The sequence below is a fragment of the Apium graveolens genome, chromosome 8 (genome assembly GCF_009905375.1).
Source record: "Apium graveolens cultivar Ventura chromosome 8, ASM990537v1, whole genome shotgun sequence".
NCBI classification, from domain to species: Eukaryota; Viridiplantae; Streptophyta; class Magnoliopsida; order Apiales; family Apiaceae; genus Apium; species Apium graveolens.
In genome coordinates this window covers 226,400,759-226,426,103 of record NC_133654.1, presented here as the reverse complement: position 1 = coordinate 226,426,103, position 25,345 = coordinate 226,400,759, and the positions used below count along the sequence as shown (strand labels likewise).

The window sequence follows — 25,345 nt, the reverse complement described above, 5'->3', positions numbered from 1 at the left end:
TGAGTCTAAATTATTAAATCACTACTTAGCTCCAAATCAACCTCCAAACCAATCTATAATATCAACACAAATATAATTTATAAACGCCAAACTCTAAAACCCACTAAAAAGTAAGCTAACAAAATTATAATATTTTATACAGCTACCACAACTAATACAGATTATCACCATCTCATGCTAGAGTAGTATAAACATATAACTAACAAATAATCTGAATAATATACAAGCTGGTTCACAAAATATAAAAGATATTTTATTAATTTATAAAAGTAGTGTAGAAAACTTTAAATATATGACTTTATAAAAGTAGACAAACTTAAATTATACATTAATTTAACACATTAAATTGTAACAATAATTTAAGAAATTGATAAAAATAAATATAGCATGCTCTCTGTCTATCAACACATACCGACAATATTTATCAAATCCACCTCTCACACATTTATTAATTAATAACATATTGGTAAAAAAAAGTAACAAATAGGTTATGAGGAAAATGTAATAAGATTAACAAATGTAAACAATTTATAATTTTAGATAAACAAACAACCAATTGTTAATTACTTAACTTATTTAACAAAATATTTTGACTACATATCTCCTGTAAAATAAAATACTATGCATATCATTAGTCCTACAAATACATATTTTGTCAATTTTAATAAATCTCAATAAACTAAATCTTGTAAAAATAGATTTTATTTTACAAATATTTTTACATATTAACAAACTAGCATAATATAACATGATAATATTGTGAACAACTCACACACATAACTAGTAAATAATAATTAACAAAACTAGCCAGACACTAACAATATTAAAATGTACCATATCATCCACTTAATAAAATATAAAAAAAAAACTTGAGAATCATATAATTTCTTAAACCAACTTAATGACATAAAAATTAAAAACAAAAACAACAGGAACATGACTAATTAAAATACTACTAATTAAACATCTTGTAGCCAGTACAAATAACAATTAATCAATTAAATCAATTAAACATGCATTAAACAATAACCTAACACAATATATAAATACATAAACAAATAATATAATAATTTGATAAAACTTACCTGAATTTAGAGCCTGATTTAATATGTAAAAAAAATGTGTACAAATAATTATAAACCTGAAAATAAAATGATTAATATTAGTATACAATATAAATAGTAATCATCATAAATTACATAATTAAATTTTAAATAAACCTCCTCAAGATGTACATTTCTCTGAAAGTTTTGGCCGACCTAGCTATCTTTCTCCTCCTTTTGATCTTTAATAACCCAAAAATCTATTTCTCCTTCTCTTAATCTTTAATAACCCAATATTTTAACAGTGACACTCCAGTTGACCTTCTTGCACATGTAGATCCAAAGCTTCCTTTCTTATGCACCAACTCTTCTATCTCACTCATAAGTTATATAATACTACTCATTTTCCATTTTGTTATCTGTCGCTCTAAGATGAGTTTTTGTGTGAAAATACTAACAGGGTGACTCTGTTTATATAATAAGTAGCTCAACAAACTATTAACTATCACCCGGTTTGACTCATATTCAAATTTTAAACAACTAAAAGATAGCTTACAAAATTCAAATTTTTAACAGCCTATTATCTACATAAAACATTATCCATAATTTTGAATTCTAAAATTAATTAATAAATATTTACTAAGTTATTGCACCAACAATGTACCAAATAAAATATGGGGTATTATATCATATATCTTCAAAATTCCATATAATCTTTCAAGTGTGAAGTCCTTATAATCTTGAGAATTTCTTAGAGAAACAGTCATAGGCTTCCATTCCTTTGGTAGAGACCTTAGAAATTTTAAATTGGAATCCTTGACTTGGTACATTCTGCCATATAGTTTCAATCCATTCAACAGTTTCTGAAATCTGTTGAAGGTGTCATTCAATGATTATCCTTCTTCAAAATGAAAATATTCATACTGTTGAATGAGAAGCTGCATTTTATTTTCTCTAACTTGCTCAGTACCTTCACAGATAAGCTGCACAGTATCCCAAATTTCCTTAGCAGTTTGGCTGTTAATGACATTGTCAAACATATCTTGATCTAGGCCATTAAACAGAATGTTCATGGCATGGCTTTCTTGTCCTTGTGAACCTCTTCAATATCTTCAACAGTCCATTCTGCTTTTGGTTTGGGAATAGACTGTCCAACAGCAACTGTTGCAGTAGCAGCTGTGGCCACCTTGTGAGGGATGTGAGGACCATTTTCAATGCAGTTGATGTAGCTTTCATCTTGAGAGAGAAGATGTAAATGCATCTTCACTTTCCAGTGATGATAATTATCTCTTTCCAAGATCGGAATCTTTACACCAATATCCTTCTTACTCATGATGTTAGCAGAATATATCTTTAAACTCTTTGTATGTTAAGAGCTTGCTCTGATACCAATTGTTATTCCCAGTGGACTAACAATGAGATTTACAGAAGGGGGTTGAATGTAAATCTCAAAACTTTTTCAAGTTTTGAGCAGTTTCTAAGGCTAAGTGTTTTTGTGAGCAAATGTGTGTGAATTGCTTGAAGCTAATGCAGACAGATATATATTCAAACACAAATGTAAAGAACACAGAGAACTTAAAAACTTTTCTGGTGGATTTGTTGTTCCACCAGAGATGTGTTATTTCAGAAAATCTGTGATTCAAAGAATTAAATCACAGCTGCTTCCTAGTACAAACTAGATGATTTTCTCTCTGGATTTTTCTAAACAGCTCTGGAAAATTCACATCTAATTACTAGCTGCTACTTGGTTTATATATCACCAAGTTTACAAGTGAAGATAAAACTGTAAAATACAATTAAAAAGGCTCTTCACATGTTTCTTCTTCATTTCTCTATCCAATGCAATTTAGGCTTAGCTGTTAATCTTTGAATACTTCCTTGTTTGTACCAGAATGGAAATGCTGCATTTTCTTGATTCCTCCTAGAGGCTTCCACATTCCAGTTTGTCTCTGTCAACCCATGTGCCTCTGTCAGCTTATGAATTGTCACTATCAACTGCTAATGAACTAAGCATCCGTTGAAGCTTTCATCCGTTGATGCCTTCTCCGTTGAGACTTTATCCGTTAAAGCTTTATCCGTTGATGCATTAGCAGTTGAAGTCTTTATCCGTTGAAGCACTTATCCGTTGATGGATATTATCCGTTGAAGCTTTAGAGACATCTGTTGAAGCTTTGTTTCTTATCCGTTGAAGGTATTATATATCAGTTGATACTTCTTCACTTATACAAAATTACAAGGCATGAAATATTTACAATTAGCCCTCCTATTTGCATATCCACTAGTAGTCAACATGACTGATAATTTCCTACAACATCTAGGAATTACAACTTGAATCCAGAGAATGAAATGTGCTACAATACTAAACTTATTGCTAAGTAAAGCTACTCCTTCAACGGATAGCCAAGATGGTCTTATCCGTTGAGGCTATAAACACTAGCTTTCTACTTAAGTGTTTTGTTTAACTTATCATCAAACTTATACACATATTCCTAACAAACAGTGATACTAATCAAAGAAATAATAGAGAATTCATGGATCAAGGTGGAGGTTCGTCTTCAAGGAGTCAACTTCCATCTGCAAGAAAATGGTCTAAGTCACACACACCTGACTTAATCATTGGAAATTATGACATTGGTGTAAGAACAAGAAAATCCACTCAGAATGAATGTCTCTACCATTATTTTCTATCTCAAACTGAACCTAAGAAGGTTGACGAAGCTCTGAAAAATGCTGACTGGGTCACAGTAATGCAAGAAGAGCTCAATGAATTTGAAAGGAACAAAGGCTGGACTCTTGTGCCAAGACCAAAGAAGAGATCTGTAGTTGGCACAAAGTGGGTGTTCAAAAACAAAACTGACAGTGAGGGCATTGTTATAAGGAATAAAGCAAGACTGGTTGCAAAGGGTTACTCACAACAAGAAGGCATTGATTAGGATGAGACATTTGCTCCAGTTGCAAGGCTAGAGGAAATAAGAATCTTTCTTTCCTATGTTGCTCACAAGAAGTTTAAGGTGTTCCAAATGGATGTGAAGAGTGAATTCTTAAATGGAGAACTCGAAGAGGAAGTTTATGTTGAACAACCTCCAGGGTTTATTGATCCAAGGTATCCAGTTCATGTCTACTTACTGGATAAAATACTTTATGGACTGAAGCAAGCTCCAAGGGCCTGGTATAAAACACTTTCTCTATTTCTGCTAGAGAGTGGTTTCACAAGAGGTACAATTGATAAAACTATCTTTTATAAATACCATGTTAAGGACTTGTTATTAGTACAGATATATGTTGATGATATTATTTTTGGATCTACTGATGCTAAACTTTGTGAGAGATTTGCAAAGCTAATGCAGTCCAGGTATCAAATGAGTATGATGGGAGAATTGAGTTACTTGCTGGGGTTATAAAAACAGACTGATGAAGGAATCTTCATAAATCAATCCAAATACACCAGGAATCTACTCAAAATATTTGGAATGCAAGACTGCTCAACTAAATTAACTGTTAGGTAATGAATAACACATAGAGGGGGGGTGAATGTGTTTTTGAGTTTTTTCTGCTTTTCTTGATTTGTTTATGGTGGTGAACAAAGTAAATTAAACCTTGTAGTGAAATGTGTTAATACTGAAATTAAACATGTAACAATAATGAACACGGATCTTTCAAAACTCACTTAATTTTATATTAAACTTAAAAATGTTTTGCTAGAAAATTTCTAGGCTCTTTGTTGATAAAGAGCTTAACTTCTTCCTTAAGAGAATACAAGATTTTTCTTATCTAAATTGTTACTTCTAACAAAGCATCCAGTGTTTACTTTATAGAATAGTAAACACTAGTTATTACACAGCATGTAACAACATGTACTAAACCCTTTTTTTGGATAATCAAATCTTTCTATATTTGGCTTAGTGTATCTTTGCTAATCTTGCACGCCTGTGACTTTGCTTTACCAGTTAATCTTGGCATTTGATCTTGTACTCTTCAAACTGCTTTTTGAAGACTTGTCAGTTCAACTGATTGGATTGTTTGTTAATTGATAATCTCGGATATTGAACTGGTCTGCACTTTGTACTTTGAGTTTTAACTTGAGATCTCTAGTTTGGTATATAGAGAACTTGACATCTCGATAAGTATATTGGCTTATCGAGATCTCTCATTACTTTATAGTTTCTTTGACTTGTAGAGGTCTCTGAGTTCTCTATAAGAGAATTTGGCTTGTCGAGATCTCTTTTATTCATGTCTTCACTTTGGCTTATCGATATCTCTGAGTTCTCTAGTGGAAAATAGACTTATCGATATCTTAGAGATCTCTAGTGATATTTTGACTTGTCGATATCTCAGAGATCTCTAGTGATATTTTGACTTATCGATATCTCAGAGACCTCTAGTGATATATTGACTTATCGATATCTCTAGAGTTTTCTAGTGAAGAAATGACTTGTCGATATCTCCAATTTTCATGTCTTCAATTTGGAATTTCGATATATCAAAGATCTCTAGTGATATTTTGACTTATCGATATTGTCAAACCCCCAACTTAACAATACATAATATAAAAACTATTACAATAGTTAAAAGAAAGTAAATATAACTGAACCCAAGTTCTTACAGTTTAGGGTTTGGAACAGCCCAACACTATTAACTATTACAACTGGTTTTAATATCGAGTCCTCACACAAAACTATCTCTTATTCTACCTGAGCTTGAACATACGCATTGGCATCACAAGTCTTACGTGCTATCTGCTCGAATCTAACCATAGCTGCTAGCTGTAATATTAGGGTGAAAGCAAGTAGTAAGCCAAATGCTCAACAAGTGCTAAATAAAACGATACAGAACATAAATCGAGGTATATGACAATGTGAAGATAGAGCTAATAATAACAAGAGATGATCTTTTGGGTGATGGAAACATTTTTTTGTATCAAAACATTTCCAAAATCAATTCTTAATCAAAAACCATTTTATGGCGCTACGGATTACAGCCGGTGATCAGTCGCGAAGTAATCCCGAACCTCGCTGGGTTCTGAAACATTAATGGGATCCCTAGGCAACTTTTAAGCCTAAAATTTAAGTGTGGAAAGGACTCGCGTCTCAGTCCAGATCCACTATTTAAAGAAAACATTTATCCCCCTTTGGGACTGAAAATCCAAATTTTTAATCATTTCAAAAACTGATGCCGATTGATAATTAATTACTTAAACAGTAAATATCTTAAACAAGGTTTTAGATTAACTTTGAAGTACTGGAAATAGATCCACTAAACTATACTTTATCAAGAGAATTTACAAGGTTTCTATTTAAAAGGATTTTGACAATGAAATTTAGCAGGGTTATTGGATAGTATGAAGGAACAAGGTCAAACTAGGTTCTAGGTAATGTTTCCAGATAAGACATAGGTATTTAACAACATTGAAAAGGTGAGCATCAATGGTTCCAAATGAGGTATAGGTAGTGAAATATAGAGAAGGTGAGCATTATTGGTTCCATATGAGACATAGGTATATAGATAAAGCGAACATCGGCTCAAGGTATAACAGAGTGTCATGCTTTAGGGTAAAGATAGGTTATCAAACAATCATGGATAATCGTTAAGGAATAACTGACTTTTAGGTATTAAGATAAGGTTACTGAGTATAACTTTGCATATGGTTCAACATCACAATTACTTAGGTATACTAGCATGATAGGACTTTTGATTTACTTGCATAGCAATCTTCAAGTACAGTTAAACTACTTGAAATAAATACTTGAGGGTTCATGTCATTTTCATATACTACGGATATAGATTCGAAACCACTTGGTTCATGTATATCAAGATGAATTAAAATACTCGCATCATATATATGAACTAGTTATCACACACTTGTAGTGTAAACGAAAAAGGCAAGTTGAATCACTTGTCTTGAGAAAGGCTGGACTGGACAGGCAGGTAGGAGCAACTGGAAGCTTTACTCGACCTTTATGGCAAGTTTACCCTCGTCTCGAGATCCTACACAATTAATAATAACCTCATTATAATATATTCTCATCAACTCAACCTATTTGCAAACCGAAATTAAACACAATGGCACTTAGGCCTATATACACGCAATTTATAATCACCTTATAAGCATAATAGTACACATAGCTACATATGCTCACATACTATATTTAAGTAGCAAATAATATCACATACACCATATTGCAACACTAGGCTTGGATGATCTCGCTCCACAACTTAAGTCACTTGATCGCTAAACTAGACAAAATCTCAAAATTTTGGCCTCCTAACTCGATGTGCCTTTACTAAACCATCCAATTCCTATTGACCCTAACTTGGGCCTTTCACTCTACTGGATGTTTTCTATCTTGCAACTATAGTTGTCAACCTAGGCCTCACTCATAAGTGCTCTAAAACTATGTGGTAAGTGAAGGTGCTTATTAAGGTAAATTTCAGAATAACATCTATGGTTTCTTGGATGCATTAGACAATCTTACACTTCAATTTTACCTCCAAAATTTCTACACTAGACTTTTCTAATAATAAGGTAACTCCCAAACTTGATGTGGCTCAAGGGCCTAGCTTGGGCCTCCCTAGGCCTAAGCTTAAAGTCCATGGTTCCCCTGTTTTTTCTGGACAGAACAGGTCCTGACATGAACTAACTTGTGACACATGATTCTAACTCAAATACTATGAACTATGGTTGGAAAAACTCCTCTGACATTCCCTCTAACTAAGGCCCAACAGGGCCTAATGAGGGCCTACCTATGACATGGTCAAAACTTCCCATTTCTAAGTTGCAACAAAACTGTCCCCTGCTGGACAGATTTTGTGATTCCACTCGTGCACCTAACCAAACGTCTTACAAACCTCCAACAAACACCTAAAACCTATTTTATACTCCTAGTGCTAGATTCTGGTGGCTTGGGCCTCAAAGTACACAACAAATTTCGAATCAAAACTTCCCCACAAACTAGTGAAAAAATTCTGGAAAAATCCAAACACTAACTAAACCCTTTCCACCTTAACTCCCACTTATTAACCAAGCATCCAACCTTTACCAAAACAAACCTAGTGCATCAATATCCTAAAATAGTGCCTCAACAAGAGTGGAGATCATCCATGCCCTAGAACACCTACATGCAAATAAAAATACAACATGCAACTCATGGAAAACACTTAACAATGTTTCGGCTAAATATGGAGTTTAAATTCTTGTAAATTCGACTTGAACCTATTACCCAACCTTAATAATTATGAAATATATCTTCTCTTAACTATTATTAAGCAATATATCATGGTAACAATATATTTTATGCACAAATAATTTGAATTTATAGACTTTTAAACATGAAAACATGATTTCGAAAAAAGTAGCATGCACAACATGGTTGATCATCATATTTACATCTTAAAACTAAGTAGCATGGCTAAACATGATTATATAGTGAAATTTAAGTAGCATTCAAAGGTTTTTAAGGGATGGTTTCTCCATAAAACACTTGGTTAAAACATATATGAAATGTATCTCATAGAGAGCTCTTAAATTCACAAGAATCAAGAGTTTCTCTTTGGAGATCACACAAAAGCTACACATGCAACCATGAAACTTCATCTCCTAATCACAAAATTCTTAGGAAGTATATAAAATAAATATAGGTAGGGGAATTACACTAGGGAAGATGAGAAATGGGATGGAAAAAAATGTAGGGGAGTGGGGATGGGGGTTTCGGCCGAGAGCAAGGAAGAGAGGGGGAGGAAAAGAAAAAGAGAGAAGTGAGTTGGAGTAGAGTGAGTTTGGTTGAGTGTGAGTTTGAGTATGATCATGAAATTACTCATATACAACTTGTGACTGGAGTGTGTTTTTACCCTTCCCTCCCTTCTCTTTTTGAAAACAAACTTGCATACAAGGGTATTCTAGTAAAATGGCCTTGGTAGGAGTGGTTAGTGGGGTGTTTATTGACTCTAGTGCCCTTGAGTTGAATTAGAAGTGATTTGCATGCATGGGCAAAAGAGTAAATTGCAAATTAAATAAACAATTAGTTGTAAAGAATAATTTTTATAAATAAAATTAATATTCCAAAAATTATAAAAGTTGTACCATAAAATAACTTGGATTTATAAAAATTTTATGCGATCACTTTTGAAATTTGTGAATGAAATAATTTTTAAAAGAAAATTTTTTCCCAAGGTATAAAATATTCCTTATAAATCAAAAATAAAGGCAAATAATAAAACTCTTGCTTTGAAAAATTTATAATCTACATAAAGTAACTTATAATGCAGCAAATTCCATTCACACATACGTACAATCACTAAATATATTTATAATCTGCTCTAATATTATACAAAGTTCACAAATAATATTACACAAAATGCTGGTCATAACATCCTCTCCCCCTTAAAGGATTCTGTCCCCAGAATCTAAAAGAACATATGAGGATACCGGGAACGCATATCAGACTCTAACTCTCAGGTTGATTCTTCGACCTTGGGATTCTTCCAAAGTACTTTCACTAACTTTTCCGACTTATTCCTAAGACTCTTTACTTTCCAGTCGAGTAATTTGACAGGTTTCTCCATAAATGACAGGTCTGCCTGAATTTCTACAGGTTCATATTATATCACATGGTTGGCATCAGGATTGTACTTCTTAAGCAATGACACATGGAACACATTATGCACATGCTGATACTGAGGTGGTAAGGCTAACTCGTAAGCCACCTTCCCCACTTGACTCAAAATTTCAAAAGGACCTATATATCTAGGTGTTAACTTCCCTTTCTTGCCAAATCTAGACAACCCTTTCCTTGGTGACACCTTTAGCAAAACGGCTTCGCCTACTTGGAATCTAACATCCTTACGCGCTGGATCCGCATACTTTCTCTGTCTATCTTGAGCAGCAAGCAACCTTTTCTGAATTAATTTGACTGTCTCATGCAACTGTTGTACCAATTCTGGGCCTAGAATCTTTCCTTCTCCCACTTCATCCCAACTAGTTGGTGATCTGCATTTTTGTCCGTATAAAGCTTCGTATGGAGGCATGCCAATACTGGAGTGATAACTGTTGTTATAGGAGAATTCTACTAATGGCAAGTGGTCGTCCCAACTTCCTGCAAAATCAATTGCACAACTGCGCAACATGTCTTCGATTGTTTGAATTGTCCTTGCGCTCTGACCATCAGTCTGCGGATGATATGCCGTACTCATGTTCAACTTCGTGCCAAGACTCTCTTGAAATCGCTTCCAGAATCTCGAGTTAAATCGGGGATCTCTGTCTGAAACTATCGATACGGGTACTCCATGTCTTAGTACGATTTCACGCACATACAGATGAACCAATCTGTCCAATAACGACGTCTCATTAATTGGAAGAAAATGCGCCGACTTCGTAAGGCGATCAACTATAATCCATATAGCGTCATGTCCGGATTTCGTTCGCGGTAGTCCCACTATAAAGTCCTTAGCAATATTTTCCCATTTCCATTCTGGAATCTTTAGGGGATGAATTGATCTGCTTGGTCTCTAATGTTCTGCCTTCACTTTCTGACAAGTATAACACTTCGCAACCAATTCTGCCACTTCTCACTTCATATTTAGCCACCAAAAGTTCTGCTTCAAGTCTCGATACATCTTGGTGCTTCCCGGATGGATTGAAAATCTTGAATTGTGGGCTTCTTGCAAAATCTCATTCTTCAATTCAAGTACATGAGGAATCCAAATTCTTGAGAAAAACCTTAGTATACCTTGCTCATCCTTTTGAGTACCAATCTCTTCTCCAGTTAAATGATTTTTCTCTTCCTTCATTACTTCTTCCTGACATTTCCTTATCTTTTCCAATTATGTTGGCTGAAAAGTCATTGTACGACAAACCTCTTCAACTATTCCACAATCACAAAGTTCCAATTCAAATCTCTTAATCTCTTCAGACAATTCTTTTCGTGTTGCTATCATATTCAATATTTCCTTCCTACTTAAAGCATCGGCTACAACGTTTGCCTTTCCTGGATGATAATTTATCGAGCAATCATAGTCCTTAATCAATTCCAACCATCTCATTTGCCTCATATTAAGCTCCTTCTGAGTGAAAATATACTTTAAACTTTTATGATCCGTGTAGATCTCACACTTTTCTCCGTAGAGATAATGTCTCCAAATCTTAAGTGCGAATATTATGGCTGCTAGTTCCAAGTCATGCATAGGGTAATTTAATTCATGCGGTTTTAACTGTCTTGACACATACGCGATCACCTTATTGTGTTGCATTAGCACACAGCCCAATCCTTTATGTGAAGCATCACTGAAAATCACAAAGTTTCCTTGGTCGTCTGGTAGTACTAACACCGGAGCTGTTACCAACCTCTGCTTCAACTCTTGAAAGCTATCCTCATATTCTGCATTCCATTCGAACTTCTGATTCTTCCTGGTTAACTTAGTCAATGGCGTGGCAATTTTCGAAAAATCCTTGACAAATCTTCTATAATATCCTGCCAATCCTAGAAAACTTCGCACTTCCGTAGGTGTCTTTGGCCTCTCCCAACTTATAATCGCCTCAATCTTTACCATATCCACTTTAACTCCTTTATCTCCAATGACGTGTCCCAAAAATTGAACTTCCTTTAACCAAAACTCACATTTAGAAAACTTGGCATACAACTTCTCTTGTCGGAGTATCTCCAATGCTATCCATAGATGCTGTTTATGTTCTTCTTTTGACTTTAAATAAATAAGGATGTCATCAATGAACACCACTACGAACTTGTCCAAACACTTTTTAAATACCCGATTCATCAGATCCATAAATGTTGTCGGGGCGTTAGTCAATCCAAAAGGCATTACTAAGAATTCATAATGCCCGTATCTTGTCTTGAATGATGTCTTTGGAATATCTTCTTCTTTAATCTTTAATTGATGGTATCCTAATCTCAAGTCAATCTTTGAAAAGCACTTTGCTCCTTTCAGCTGATCAAATAGGTCATTTATTCTTGGTAGCGGGTAACGGTTCTTAATCGTCACCTTATTCAACTCCCGATAATCTATACATAACCGCATACTTCCATCTTTCTTCTTTACGAACAGAACAGGTGCTCCCCATGGCGACGTACTTGGCCTTATCACTCCTTTGTCCAACAATTCTTGTAACTGGCTCGCCAACTTTCATTTCTGCTGGTGTCATCCTATATGGGGCTTTCGAAACTGGTTTCGTGCCCGGAGCAAGGTTGATCTCGAACTCGATTTGTCGATCTGGCGGTAAGCCTGGTAGTTCATCTGGGAATTCGTTGACTATAGGAATATCTTCTATGTTGAGGTTGTCCCTTTCTGAATCCATTACATAAGCTAGGAACGACTCTCAACCTTTCCTAAGTAACTTCTTAGCTTGGACAATTGTAAAAAACAGTTGCTCTTGCCTCTGTCCCTTAAATACTACTTTCTCTCCACTCTCCGTCTTTAAATACACCTTCTTGGACTTACAATTAATCTGGGCATTATTTTTCCCTAACCAGTCCATGCCTAAAATTATATTGAACTCTCCCAACTTGAAGAGTATCACGTCGGTTGAAAATTTATACCCCGAAATATCAATCTCACACTTTGGACAGAGTTGACTCACAGGAATCTTCTCTTGGTTCGCAATTACCATATTTACTACCTCGTTCATAACCATTTTATCACATTGAAGTTTATCAACAGAAGTTTCTGATATGAAAGATCTCGTCGCTCCAGAATCAATCAATACTTTAGCTTTGACATTATTTAGTAAAAGTGTACCTGCTATCACCTCAGAGTTCTGAACAGCGTCCTTCATTTTTAAATCAAATGTCCTTGCTGTTGCTTGCCGAATTATTGTAGGTGGTGGAGGTAAGGCCAATACCTCAGCTGGCATGCTTGCCCTGGTACTTCCACGTTTATCAGAGCTTTGACTGGTCTGGTTGACTTGCACTCCCTAGCTATGTGTCCAGTCTTTCCACACTTGTATCATGTAACTCCCGGCTTCGGCATCTTACACTCGTTTGCCAAATGTCCTTTCTGGTTACACTTATAGCATGTTATGCTCAGCTTATTACACACTCCGGGGTGCTTTCTTCCACAATGCTTGCATTCTGGTCTCTGAAATCTGTTTTCTCCAACTTGTCCTTGGTTTGCCTGGTTGTTCCTCTTTGATTCTTGTCTTTTGCTCAAATTTCCCTTCTTTTGAAAATTTCCGCCTTTATGGAATCCAATCTTCTTCATATTCCTGTCTTGTGAGTTTCTGGCTTCAGACTTTTCTCCATAGAATGGAACCTTTCTCTTCTTGTTATCCCTTTCCTTCATTGACTATATCCCATTACTCTCAATCAGAGTAGCCTTATGCACTACGCCTGCATAAGTATCAAGCTCAAACATAGCCACTCGATCTCTGATCCAAGACTCTAATCCTTGTTGGAATCTCTTTACTTTTTCCTCCTCACTGCTGGCATACTTTGTCACAAACATTAACAACTCTGTGAACTTCTTCTCATACTCCAGTACAGACATACTCCCTTGCTTCAATTCAAGAAATTTAAGCTCCATCTGATTTTGCATGTAGTTAGGGTAATACTTTTCCAGAAATAACTTCTTAAATCATTACCAAGAAACTTGCTGATTTCCTTCCATAGCTTTTACTGAATCCCACCAATAGATGACTTCACCCTTCAGGAAGTAAGTAGCATATGGTGTCTTCTGATCGTCCCCTAACTGTACCAATTGAAAAGCTCTTTCCATTTCCTTAATCCATGTGTTTTCTATTATTAGATCAGTGGTATCATGAAATGCAGGTGGATTCACATTCTGAAAAGCCTTGAAAGTAACAACTTGTCGAGGTGGTACTGGTGGATCAGGTGGTTGGTGTGGTTGGTTATCTTGGTTTTCAAATTGTTGTTGAAGAGTTAGTTGTTGTTGAGATATAGCGTTTGTTTGCTGTTGTAAGTTTCCAGTAATCAAAGAATATTTGGATTTGTGGTAGATGTGGTTGTTGGGTTCTTCTTTTTGGGTGGCATGATCTTGAAATAAGAGTTATGTCAAAACAGGTATGAATAATGAAATAATTCGAGGGTGTCGCATGGCATTCTTATTCACATATGAGGTCAAGTTTCAAATTAAACAAATAGGGTGATGCGTATAAAGGCGTAAAATAAACAATTGAAAGCAAACGGAACGATAGTGCATTGAAATTTAAGGTCACAATACATCAAGATTAGAATAAGGTCTGAATTTAGGAATAACATGCTTATTTAAAGGAACAACAGGGAGTTCTACATAGATCGATAATACAACAACATGAAAGGTAGATAATGAAAAGAACTAAGGCTCCACTCCATCAAAATGGGGTTTTGGTAGTCTTCTCCTCTCGAAGCGTCTTCACAATACTCTGGAGCTCATCCACCACCATCTGGATGATATACTGGCTGGTACGGTCTCGGTGCGATGGCATCTCCTCAAGCTTAGTGTTGACGTACTGAACCAAATTCTCAAGTCTCACAGTCATCTGCTCCTTAGGCTTCCCTTCATAGTTTCGGCTGTCTGGATACACGTTCTTCAATCGGTCTATCAGTCGGTCGTACTTGCCCTGAAGCATGTCAAACTCGCGCCTCAACTCAGCATACACGGAGGAAGCAATATTGTCGTCTGACCCACAGGATGACGAGGAGTGCGCCTTTTGCTAACAAATCATGCATAGATATATAAGAAGAGTATTAATAATATATTTACTTGACCTACTCTCTCGCATAATATCTATAACTTATACATATATCCTATAACCTATTTAGGTTGTCCAGGGACTCTAAACCTTAGCTCTGATACCAAAACCTGTCACACCCCCAACTTAACAATACATAATATACAAACTATTACAATAGTTAAAAGAAAGTAAATACAACTGAATCCAAGATCTTACATTTTAGGGTTTGGAACAGCCCAACACTATTAACTATTACAACTAGTTTTAATATCGAGTCCTCGCACAAAACTATCTCTTATTCTACCTGAGCTCGAACATACGCATCGGCATCACAAGTCTTACGTGCTGTCTACTTGAAAGCTGCTAGCTGTAATATCAGGGTGAAAGCAAGTAGTGAGCCAAATGCTCAACAAGTGCTAAACAATACGATACAGAACATAAATCGAGGTATATGACAATGTGAAGATAGAGCTAATAATAACAAGAGATGAACTTTTGGGTGATGTCATCATTTGTTATATCAAAACATTTCCAAAATCAATTCTTAATCAAAAACAATTTTATGACGCTACGAATTACAGCCGGTGATCAGCCGCGAAGTAAAACATTAATGGGATCCTTAGGCAACTTTTAAGCCTACAATTTAAGTGTGGAAAGGACTCGCGTCTCAGTCCAGATCCACTATTTAAAGAAAACATTTACCCCCCTTTGGGACTGAAAATCCAAATTTTTAATCATTTGAAAAACTGATGTCGATTGATAATTAATAAACATCTTAAACAAGGTTTTAGATTAACTTTGAAGTACTAGAAATAGATCCACTAAACCATACTTTATCAAGAGAATTTGCAAGGTTTCTATAGAGAAAGTGAGAATCAATGGTTCCATATGAGGTATAGGTATTAAAATATAGAGAAGGTGAGCATTATTGATTCCATAAGAGATATAGGTATAAAAAGAGAAAATGAACATCAGCTCAAGGTATAACAGAGTGTCATGCTTTAGGGTAAAGATAGGGTTATCAAACAATCATGGATAATTGTTAAGGAATAACTTACTTTTAGGTATTAAGATAAGGTTACTGAGTATAACTTTGCACATGGTTCAACATCACAATTACTTGGGTATACTAGCATGATAGGACTTTTGATTTACTTGCATAGCAATCTTCAAGTAAAGTTAAACTACTTGAAATAAATACTTGAGGGTTCATGTCATTTTCATATACTACAGATATAGATTCGAAACCACTTGGTTCATGTATATCAAGGTGAATTAAAATACTCGCATCATATATATGAACTAGTTATCACACACTTGCAGTGTAAACGAAAAAGGCAGGTTGAATCACTTGCCTTGAGAAAGGCTGGACTGGACTGGCAGGTAGGAGCAACTGGAAGCTTTACTCGACCTTTATGGCAAGTTTACCCTCGTCTCGAGATCCTACACAATTAATAATAGCCTCATTATAATATATTCTCACCAACTCAACCTATTTGCAAATCGAAATTAAACACAATGGCACTTAGGCCTATATACACGCAATTTATAATCACCTTATAAGCATAATAGTACACATAGCCACATATGCTCACATACCATATTTAAGTACCAAATAATATCACACACACCATATTGCAACACTAGGCTTGGATGATCTCGCTCCACAACTTAAGTCACTTGATCGCTAAACTAGACAAAATCTCAAAATTTTGGCCTCCTAACTCGATGTGCCTTTACTAAACCATCCAATTCCTATTGACCCTAACTTGGGTATTTCACTCTTCTTGATTTTTTCTATCTTGAAACTATAGTGGTCAAACTAGGCCTCACTCATAAGTACTCTAAAACTATTTGGTAAGTGAAGGTGCTTATTATGGTAAATTTTAGAATGGCATCTATGGTTTCTTGGGTGCATTAGACACTATTACACTTCAAGTTTACCTCCAAAACTTCTATACTAGACTTTTCTGATCATAAGGCAACTCCCAAACTTGATGTGGCTCAAAGGCCTAGCTTGGGCCTCCCTAGGCCTAAGCTTAAAGTCCATGGTTCCCTTGTTTTTTCTGGACAGAGAAGGTCCTGACTTGAACTAACTAGTGACACATGATTCTAACTCAAATCCTATGAACTATGGTTGGAAAAACTCCTCTGACACTCCCTCTAACTAAGTCCCAACAGGGCCTAATGAGGGGCTACCTATGACATGGTCAAAACTTTCGATTTCCAGTTGCAACAAAACTGTCCCCTACTGGACAGATTTTGTGATTCCACTCGTGCACCTAATCAAACGTCTTACAAACCTCCAAAAAACACCTAGTGAAAAACTTCCCCACAAACTAGTGCAAAAATTCCCAAAGTGAACAACAAATTCCCAGTCAAAACTTCCCCATAAACTAGTGCAAAAATTCTGGAAAAATGCAAACACTAACTAAACCCTTTCCACCTTAACTCCCACTTATTAACCAAGCATCCAACCTTTACCAAAGCAAACCTAGTGCATCAATATCCTAAATTAGTTCCTCAACAAGAGTGGAGATCATCCATGCCCTAGAACACCTACATGCAAATAAAAATACAACATGCAACTCATGGAAAACACTTAACAAGGTTTCGGCTAAACATGGAGTTTAAATTCTTGTAAATTCGACTTGAACCTATTACCCAACCTTAATAATTATGAAATATATCTTCTCTTAACTATTATTAAGCAATATATCATGGTAACAATCTATTTCAAGCACAAATAATTCAAATTTATAGACTTTTAAACATGAAAACATGATTTCGAGAAGAGTAGCATACACAACATGGTTGATCATCATATTAACATCTTAAAACTAGCATGCATTGATAAACATGATTATATAGTGAAATTTAAGTAGCATGCAAAGGTTTTTAAGGCATGGTTTCTCCATAAAACACTTGGTTAAAACATATATGAAATGTATCTCATAGAGAGCTCTTAAATTCACAAGAATCAAGAGTTTCTCTTTGGAGATCACACAAAAGCTACACATGCAACCATGAAACCTTATCTCCTAATCATAAAATTCTTGGGAAGTATATGAAATAAATATGGGTAGGGGAATTACACTAGGGAAGATGAGAAATGGGATGGAAAAAAAATGGAAGGGAGTGGGGATGGGGGTTTCGGCCGAGAGCAAGCAAGAGAGGGGGGGGAAAAGAAAAAGAGAGAATTGAGTTAGAGTAGAGTGAGTTTGGTCGAGTGTGAGTTTGAGTATGATCATGAAACTACTCATATACAAATTGTGAGTGGAGTGTGTTTTTACCCTTCCCTCCCTTCTCTTCTTGAAAACAAACTTGCATGCAAGGGTATTCTAGTAAAATGGCCTTGGTATGAGTGGTTAGTGGGGTGTTTATTGACTCTAGTGCCCTTGAGTTGAATTAGAAGTGATTTGCATGCATGGGCAAAAGAGTAAATTGCAAATTAAATAAACAATTAGTTGTAAAGAATAATTTTTATAAATAAAATTAATATTCTAAAAATTATAAAAGTTGTACCATAAAATAACTTGGATTTTTAAAAATTTTATGAGATCACTTTTGAAATTTGTGAATGAAATAATTTTAAAAAAAGAAAATTTTTCCCAAGGTGTAGAATATTCCTTATAAATCAAAAATAAAGGCAAATAATAAAAATCTTACTTTGAAAAATTTATAATCTACATAAAGCAATTTATAACGCAGCAAATTCCATTCACACAAACGTACAATCACTAAGTATATTTATAATCGGCTCTAATATTATACAAAGTTCACAAATAATATTACACAAAATGCCGGTCGTAACAGATATCTCAGAAATCTCTAGTGATATATTGACTTATCGATATCTCTAGAGTTCTCTAGTGAAGAAATGACTTGTCGATATCTTCAATCTTCATGTCTTTAATTTGGCTTGTCGATATCTCTGAGATCTCTAGTAGCTTTTGTAACAACCGGGAAATTTCGCTTGTATTATAGCATAATAAAGATAATTTATGTGTATTTTTATGTGATTAAGTGTGTTGAGTCATAAAACCCTAATTGTTATGTGCTCCGTGTTGTCTGTTTTGATCGGAATGTGTTTCGTGTATTTATCAAGTATTTTATTATAAGTTATATGTTTTATATCAAAATCCGTACAGCTCAAACAGTGTTTTAAAAGCCCATATTTCAAACAAAATCATTGGCCCTATTTTTCCAAGTATGTCCTATACCACATCGATACTCTGAACATCTAGACGTTTTACATATTTACCTTTTTCGCGAAAAATGCCTTTTCCTGGCCCCTTCGGGTGTCAAAAGTCCCACAAAAATCACATTTTTATTTTTATATGATTATGAAATTATCAAACATCATTTTTCTTTGCATTTTTGTATTATTATTCACAATTTTTGGGAATTTTTGGCATATATTTTGTATTTATTGAATATTTAAAAATTCATAATTAATACCCAAAAATTATAAAAATTGGGGCCAGATAATTTTATTATCGACTAGCAACCGAACTTGTACTTGTGTTACCTGATGATCAAGGAGATTTTGTCATTTACAACGATGCTTCCTATCGAGGGCTTCGATGTGTTTTGATGCAGCATGGCAACGTAATTGCATACGCTTCTAGACAATTAAAGCCTCATGAGCAAAAATATCTGATGCATGACCTGGAATTAGCAGCAATTGTATTCGCACTGAAACTCTGGAGACATTATCTTTATGGCGAAAGGTGTGAAATTTACACGGATCATAAAAGTCTAAAGTATATTTTCACGCAGAAGGAACTCAACATGAGACAACGACGTTGGCTAGAGCTAATTAAAGATTATGACGTGTCAATCAACTATCATCCAGGTAAAGCGAACGTTGTAGCAGATGCGTTGAGTCAAAAGGAAAGATTGAATTGGTTAACATCCTCAGAAGAATTGATTAAAGAATTCGATAAATTGGAAATTGAAGTTCGTGTTCCAGAAAGCTCCACTGAAATGATCTACGCAATGACATTCCAGCCAGAATTATTGGAAAAGATAAGAAGGTGTCAAGAAGAAGTAATGAATCATGAAATTGACAATTTGTCAGGAGAGGAAATTCCAAGCCAGAAAGATGAGAAGGAAATTTTTCGAGTTGCTTCGAGAATCTGGATACCTAATGTACCAGGATTGAAGGCAAAAATTTTACAAGACGCTCACAACTCAAGATATTGAATTCATCTCGGAAGAACCAAGATGTATAGAGATATTCAATTCATCTGTTTATATCATCAATTTTTGATTTAGTTGCTTTGATTTTCAATTTGTATTTTAGGGTTTATGACTGAAATTAGGGGCTTTCGATTGGGAAATCGTTTGATTAATTGGTTGATTCAGATAACTTTATCTTGAGTTTAGGAGTGATTTTATATATTTATTTTGATTTTATAACCCCAGGAGTGATGGGCCGAGTTCTTAGTTTTTAGTGTTTTTTATTTCATTTTTCTTGAATTTATGTGTGTTATTGATTGATTTTAACTATTGAAAACGATTCTGGATACTTAGAGCACCGTTTTGAGATATAAATGGATCGATTTGGTTGCGTTTTGAGGGGGTTAAGATTCTCGCCGGAACCCGGCGGTTGTGGCCGGTTTCTGGGCTTGTTTGGCCGAAGAAATCGAGGGGGTGACGGGATGGTGTTGTTGACGATCTGAACGAGTTCATGGGAGTATGTTGCATCGATTCCAGCCAAGAACGATCGGAATAGCTTCGTTTTGTGTACGCCGGAGACGTTGCCGGAAAAGTTCGCCGGACGACGGCCGATTCCGGTCGTCTTCTCCAGTTTCTGATCACCTGCAAACCCGACCCGTTTAAATTCTTGAAGACCCATTTTCTGAAAATTATGACCCGATTTTGATCCATCAAACACCAATTGAAGTTTCTAAAAACTGTTTCTGTATTTTTGATTAATTATTTTATTTTTATAAATTAGAAAATAATTTTTGTAAATTAGATAAATCAAATAAAAATCAGATTTAAAATCTGAAATATTTTATAAATAATTTTTAAATTATTTTATTAATTTAAAAATTCAAAATTATAATTAGTTAATTATTTATTTATTTATCTAATTATTTGTTCAATTATTAATTACTTAATAATTAATTAATTATTAAAAAAATAAGATTAAGTAATTAGATCGAATAATTCGATTAGTGATTCGTTAATTAATCAATCTAAGCGAGTAACTCATAGTTATTCGAGTTATGTTTCGAGAATTTGGAAATTATCGTGCGAGTATTAATTTAATTATTTATGCGATCAGATTTCGTAATAATTATTCGTATCGATTAATTAGTTATAAATAATCAATTTAATTATATAATTTGTAATAAATTGTAATTAATTCTAAAAATTAGGAAATAATTATTTTAAAATATAATAATTCTTAAATAATTATGATTAATTATTTATAGTTGATTTATAATTAATTAAATCTTGTTTATTGCGTAATAGTTAAACCGTCTATCCGATTTGAGCAAAACGAAGACCCTTAGACTCAGTAAAATGATATTATTCCATTAAAAATGATTATAAATCATAATTTATATCGAAAGCTAGTCGGCTTATGATAATTATTTGTTTATAAACCCTATTTATGATAAAAACGAGTCTAATAAAACCCGAAAAATTAGGAATCGAGCCAGATAGTGTTTGTTAATGCGAATATAAGTCTAGTATGGATTCTAAAAATAATTATAAGTCTAAAATTAATTATGTGCTTTATGTGCTATATGATTTATGTGATTATGTGACCTCTATGTGTTATAATTATATGTGAGTCGGATAGAATCGTATGGGTAGATGATTAAGGCTACATGGTATCAACCTGAGATTGCGTATGAAGTAAGTCATCTAAACGAGTACCTTTCCTTGATAGATTCAGTACCAATAACGCGAGTCAAACAGGAGATAGAAGGATGTGAATCATACGAAGTGAAGTGCGCACCGGGCAAGTTTTTCCCATATTCTAAGTTCGGAATAGTGAATTACATCCAACTTTCCATAACAATTACACCTTGATAATTCTTGTTCACAAACACTGATACACAATTATTGATTCTTTGTTTCTATTTCATTTCAATTCTTGATTTTTCCTAATTCAATGAATCCTCTATTCATATTCCAATACTTATACCCTTATTTACATATACTCTGATATATCCTGATGTTGGGATACATCAAAAGCATACTGATTGTTCCGGATGTTAAGCTATGGACTGGATGGTTACGATACGGGCCGGGTATGAACCGGACCCTTGATTATTAGGCCATAGTTTCCTGGGTACCCCATATGTTGGTTGGATCTATGCAGTTGGGTATAGATCTGCACTGTATCATGACTGATCAACGGGTTATAGTGCATATGTTGGTTATTATTTCCAGTCTCATTCATTTGGCACTCGCCAGCAATGGTATTTATTATTCTTTACAGAAACAGATGGTTGTCCAAACCATCAAATTATCGGTATATTTATCCTTCTCTATTTACACTATATATCTATATTGTTGCAGGCTTGTTGAGCAATTTTGGCTCACCCCCTTTTATTGTTGTTCAACTTATTTTTCAGTTAAGGTTTAGAATGAAACCCATCAGAACCTGAATAGTCAAGAAGCGGGTCAAGATGCGGGACCCTCTAATTCTAAGAGTGTTTGTCCCTATCCCAGAAGAGAGCTGTGAGTTGTCAGAGCAGGTGTAGCAGGATAAGTGATAGTTGTAATTTGAATAAAAGATGTTTGGTTTTAAAATTTTGAATAGAAAAAAAATGGTTTGTAATAAAGAGAGTTCTTGAGACAGTTTGTTTAGAATGTTTTGTAATAAAGTTGGTTTGTCGTTCTTGTTTTGAATCCTTAACCTTGAAAAGATCATGAGTAGTAGTAGTTCGGGGTAATTATTTATTTATTTTATGCTTGTACAGGTTCATTAAGTAGTTAGTATTAATAATTCCTCAAATATGTACCCCATATTTGGAGGGTGTTATAGTTTTCCTGACTTCTCTATAAGTCATTCTGGAGTTCTCGATTGACTTCTCTATAACACGTAATCTGCGACTTGTAGAGATCTTGACTTAGAATATTTTTCCCAAAACAGATTTATTCAACTCCAAGCTTCTTCACAATTCTTCTGAGGCATGATCTTTTTGATCTTCTTCCAGATAGAATTCTTAGGCTTGACAATAATTACAGAAAAAGACTCAAGTCTGCCCTTGAACATTTTTACAGACTTAAGAATTACAATACATAATACAAACATAGATTATCATACAACTTACTTAGGGTTGCCATATTGACTTAGTCTTGTTCTTGTACAGGCATGTCTTGCACAAAAATCTCCCCCAATTTGTGAGAAGATTGCTTAACACAAATGCATGCATGTTAACAAGACTAACCCCAAGCTACAATGGAAAATAAGACTAATACATAAAAATTGACTTAATTACAACATTTATACGTTAGGTGAAGACTATTTTTGCTTCTGTTTCTTCTTTAATAAGGTCCCTTAAGTAAACAAGAATTTCAAGTTCTTCTATTACAGGTGTCTCTTCTAGAGCTTCCACAAGTTTTAGTCTGCCTTGCTTTGGATAACCATTTATCATATCAATCCTAAATTTTGTGAATTTGCCAACTTTGATATTCAGAAATTTTCCATCCTTAGAAATTCTACTCATTCCTTTTGCCTTGAGTTCTTATGATCTTTTAATGAACATTTCAATCTCCTCATCATACTTCCTTATCTTCTCCTCATATTCAACCTTATTCCTTGCTTTCCTTTCCTCCCTTACTATCATCCATTCATCTAGAATAGATCTCCATGCTCTTGTAGCAGTATCCTTATCCTTCAGTAAACTTTCGCTCTTTTGATTTCTGTGGGAGAGAGAGTGTCCATTAAGGTACAACCTACAAATGTGAATGATCCATCTTCATAGTAGATTTTTACTTCCCTTAGAGTTACAACCCAGACTCTAACTATTTCCTCAGCTAGTTGTAGAAATAATCTTCATCTGAGATGCACCAGTTTAAAGGTAGAAAATCATTTTGCTTGAAACAATTCCAGATGGCCCTTTTAGTGACTTCCACTTTTTCAGTAGGCTTGGCCTTCTTAGGTTTCCTCCCAATAGACTTGTAGTTAATTTTGAGTGATGGCTTTACAGAGGGTAGGTTTGTGATTTTTTTGAGATATGTTTGGCTTTTGGTGATTGGTATTTTCAGAAAGAAGTTAGCAGTTTGTTTGTATAGGAATTTGGGCTTAGAGGTTTGAGGTAGTTTGATGTTTGAGATTGTTGGCTTTGAAGGTTGAGCTTGAATTGTTTGGATTTTTAGGGTTTGTTGTGGTTCTGAGCCATCCTATTTTTTCTTCCTTCTTCTCTCATCACCTTTCTTCTTGTCATCATCTTTCTCCGTTTCATCCTTACTTCCAGCTGCCTTACAGGATTGACTTGGATTTGAGCCAAAAGGTTTTTGATCATCTTTCTCCTGCTCATCATCATCCAAGTTCTCCTTATTGATTTGAGTTTTAGGTAAGTTGGCTTCTGGGTTACTTAGGTATCTCTTCAATAACTTAATCATTTCTTCATCCTCAACAGTTTTGTTTTTCTTGGCTTTCAACTCAGTCTCCAGAATCATGATTAGCTTTTTGTTGGCCATGACACATTATTTAGAAATCTGAAAGTGTTTAAAGTGTTTGGTGGTAGGACAGATGTATGCCACTCCCTTGCTTGGTTGTAGGTATGCTTCAGGAAAAGCAGCCACTTGAGCATTTTTCAATTTAGTTAGCAAGAGAGTGTCTTCATGAATCACCATTCTAACTTTGCTTATCAGAATGTCCAACTCAGATGCCCTCCTAGAGATAAGATAGTTAAGGGACACTTGCATACACCTATCTACCCCCTACGTCATTATGATTTATCACAATCCTTTTATCCTGAAAATTGTCCTTAGTCACCAAGATCACCATTATTGAATTTATTGTCTTGTCCAAGGCCTTTTTGTAGGTGACGAAATTGTTATTAAGAGAAGCCCTGAGAGCCTTGAGCAATTCATCAAATTCCCTGCTCAGACTTGGTCCCCCAGCTGCCTTAATGAGCCTCTCCATTCTAATATCTACTTCTTGAACTTTGTTCTTTTCAGCAGCTTGGACATTTTGAGTAGATGATCTTGATCTTGATATCCTAGCCTCTATCTCCCCATTAGTCTTGTTGGAAGGCATGAGAAGGGGAGTAGGAATTTCAGGTCTCACAGCTTCAGGAAGTGCAGGAAATGGTATGTTGATCTTTCCCATGATGGCTCCTAAAGCAACAAAGTTTTGCATTTGGAGGTGCTTGTGGGAGTCCACCAAGGCTTGAATGTCATTCTGTTGACTCTGCACCAGTGTAGTGAGAGCATGCACTTGTGCTGTGAGCTAGTTATTTGAAGCTTGCAGAGTGGAGACTTGACCTTGAAGAGACTGAATTTGAAGATTTGTAAATGTAGAGGTAGGTGGATGAGAGCCTAATGAAGTAGAAGGTCCAAATGTGTCTGTCACAGCCTGTTTGATACCCTCCATAAGCAATGTAAAAGGCTCATATCTGCTTTGGTGAAGCTGATTCAACTT

General features: G+C 34.9%; 1 protein-coding gene across 1 annotated transcript in view; it reads right to left on the bottom strand.

Moving 5' to 3' along the window:
• LOC141680399 (uncharacterized) overlaps positions 1–25,033 on the bottom strand; it is a 32,833-nt gene extending 7,800 nt beyond the window's left edge. Inside the window, exons 1-2 of the mRNA XM_074486635.1 lie at positions 24,698–25,033; positions 1,086–1,141 (exon numbers count right to left, since the gene is read on the bottom strand). Coding sequence (XP_074342736.1) covers positions 1,086–1,141; positions 24,698–25,033 — 392 coding nt within the window. The remainder of the gene's footprint in view (positions 1–1,085; positions 1,142–24,697) is intronic.
• Between the last annotated feature and the right edge of the window lie 312 nt (positions 25,034–25,345).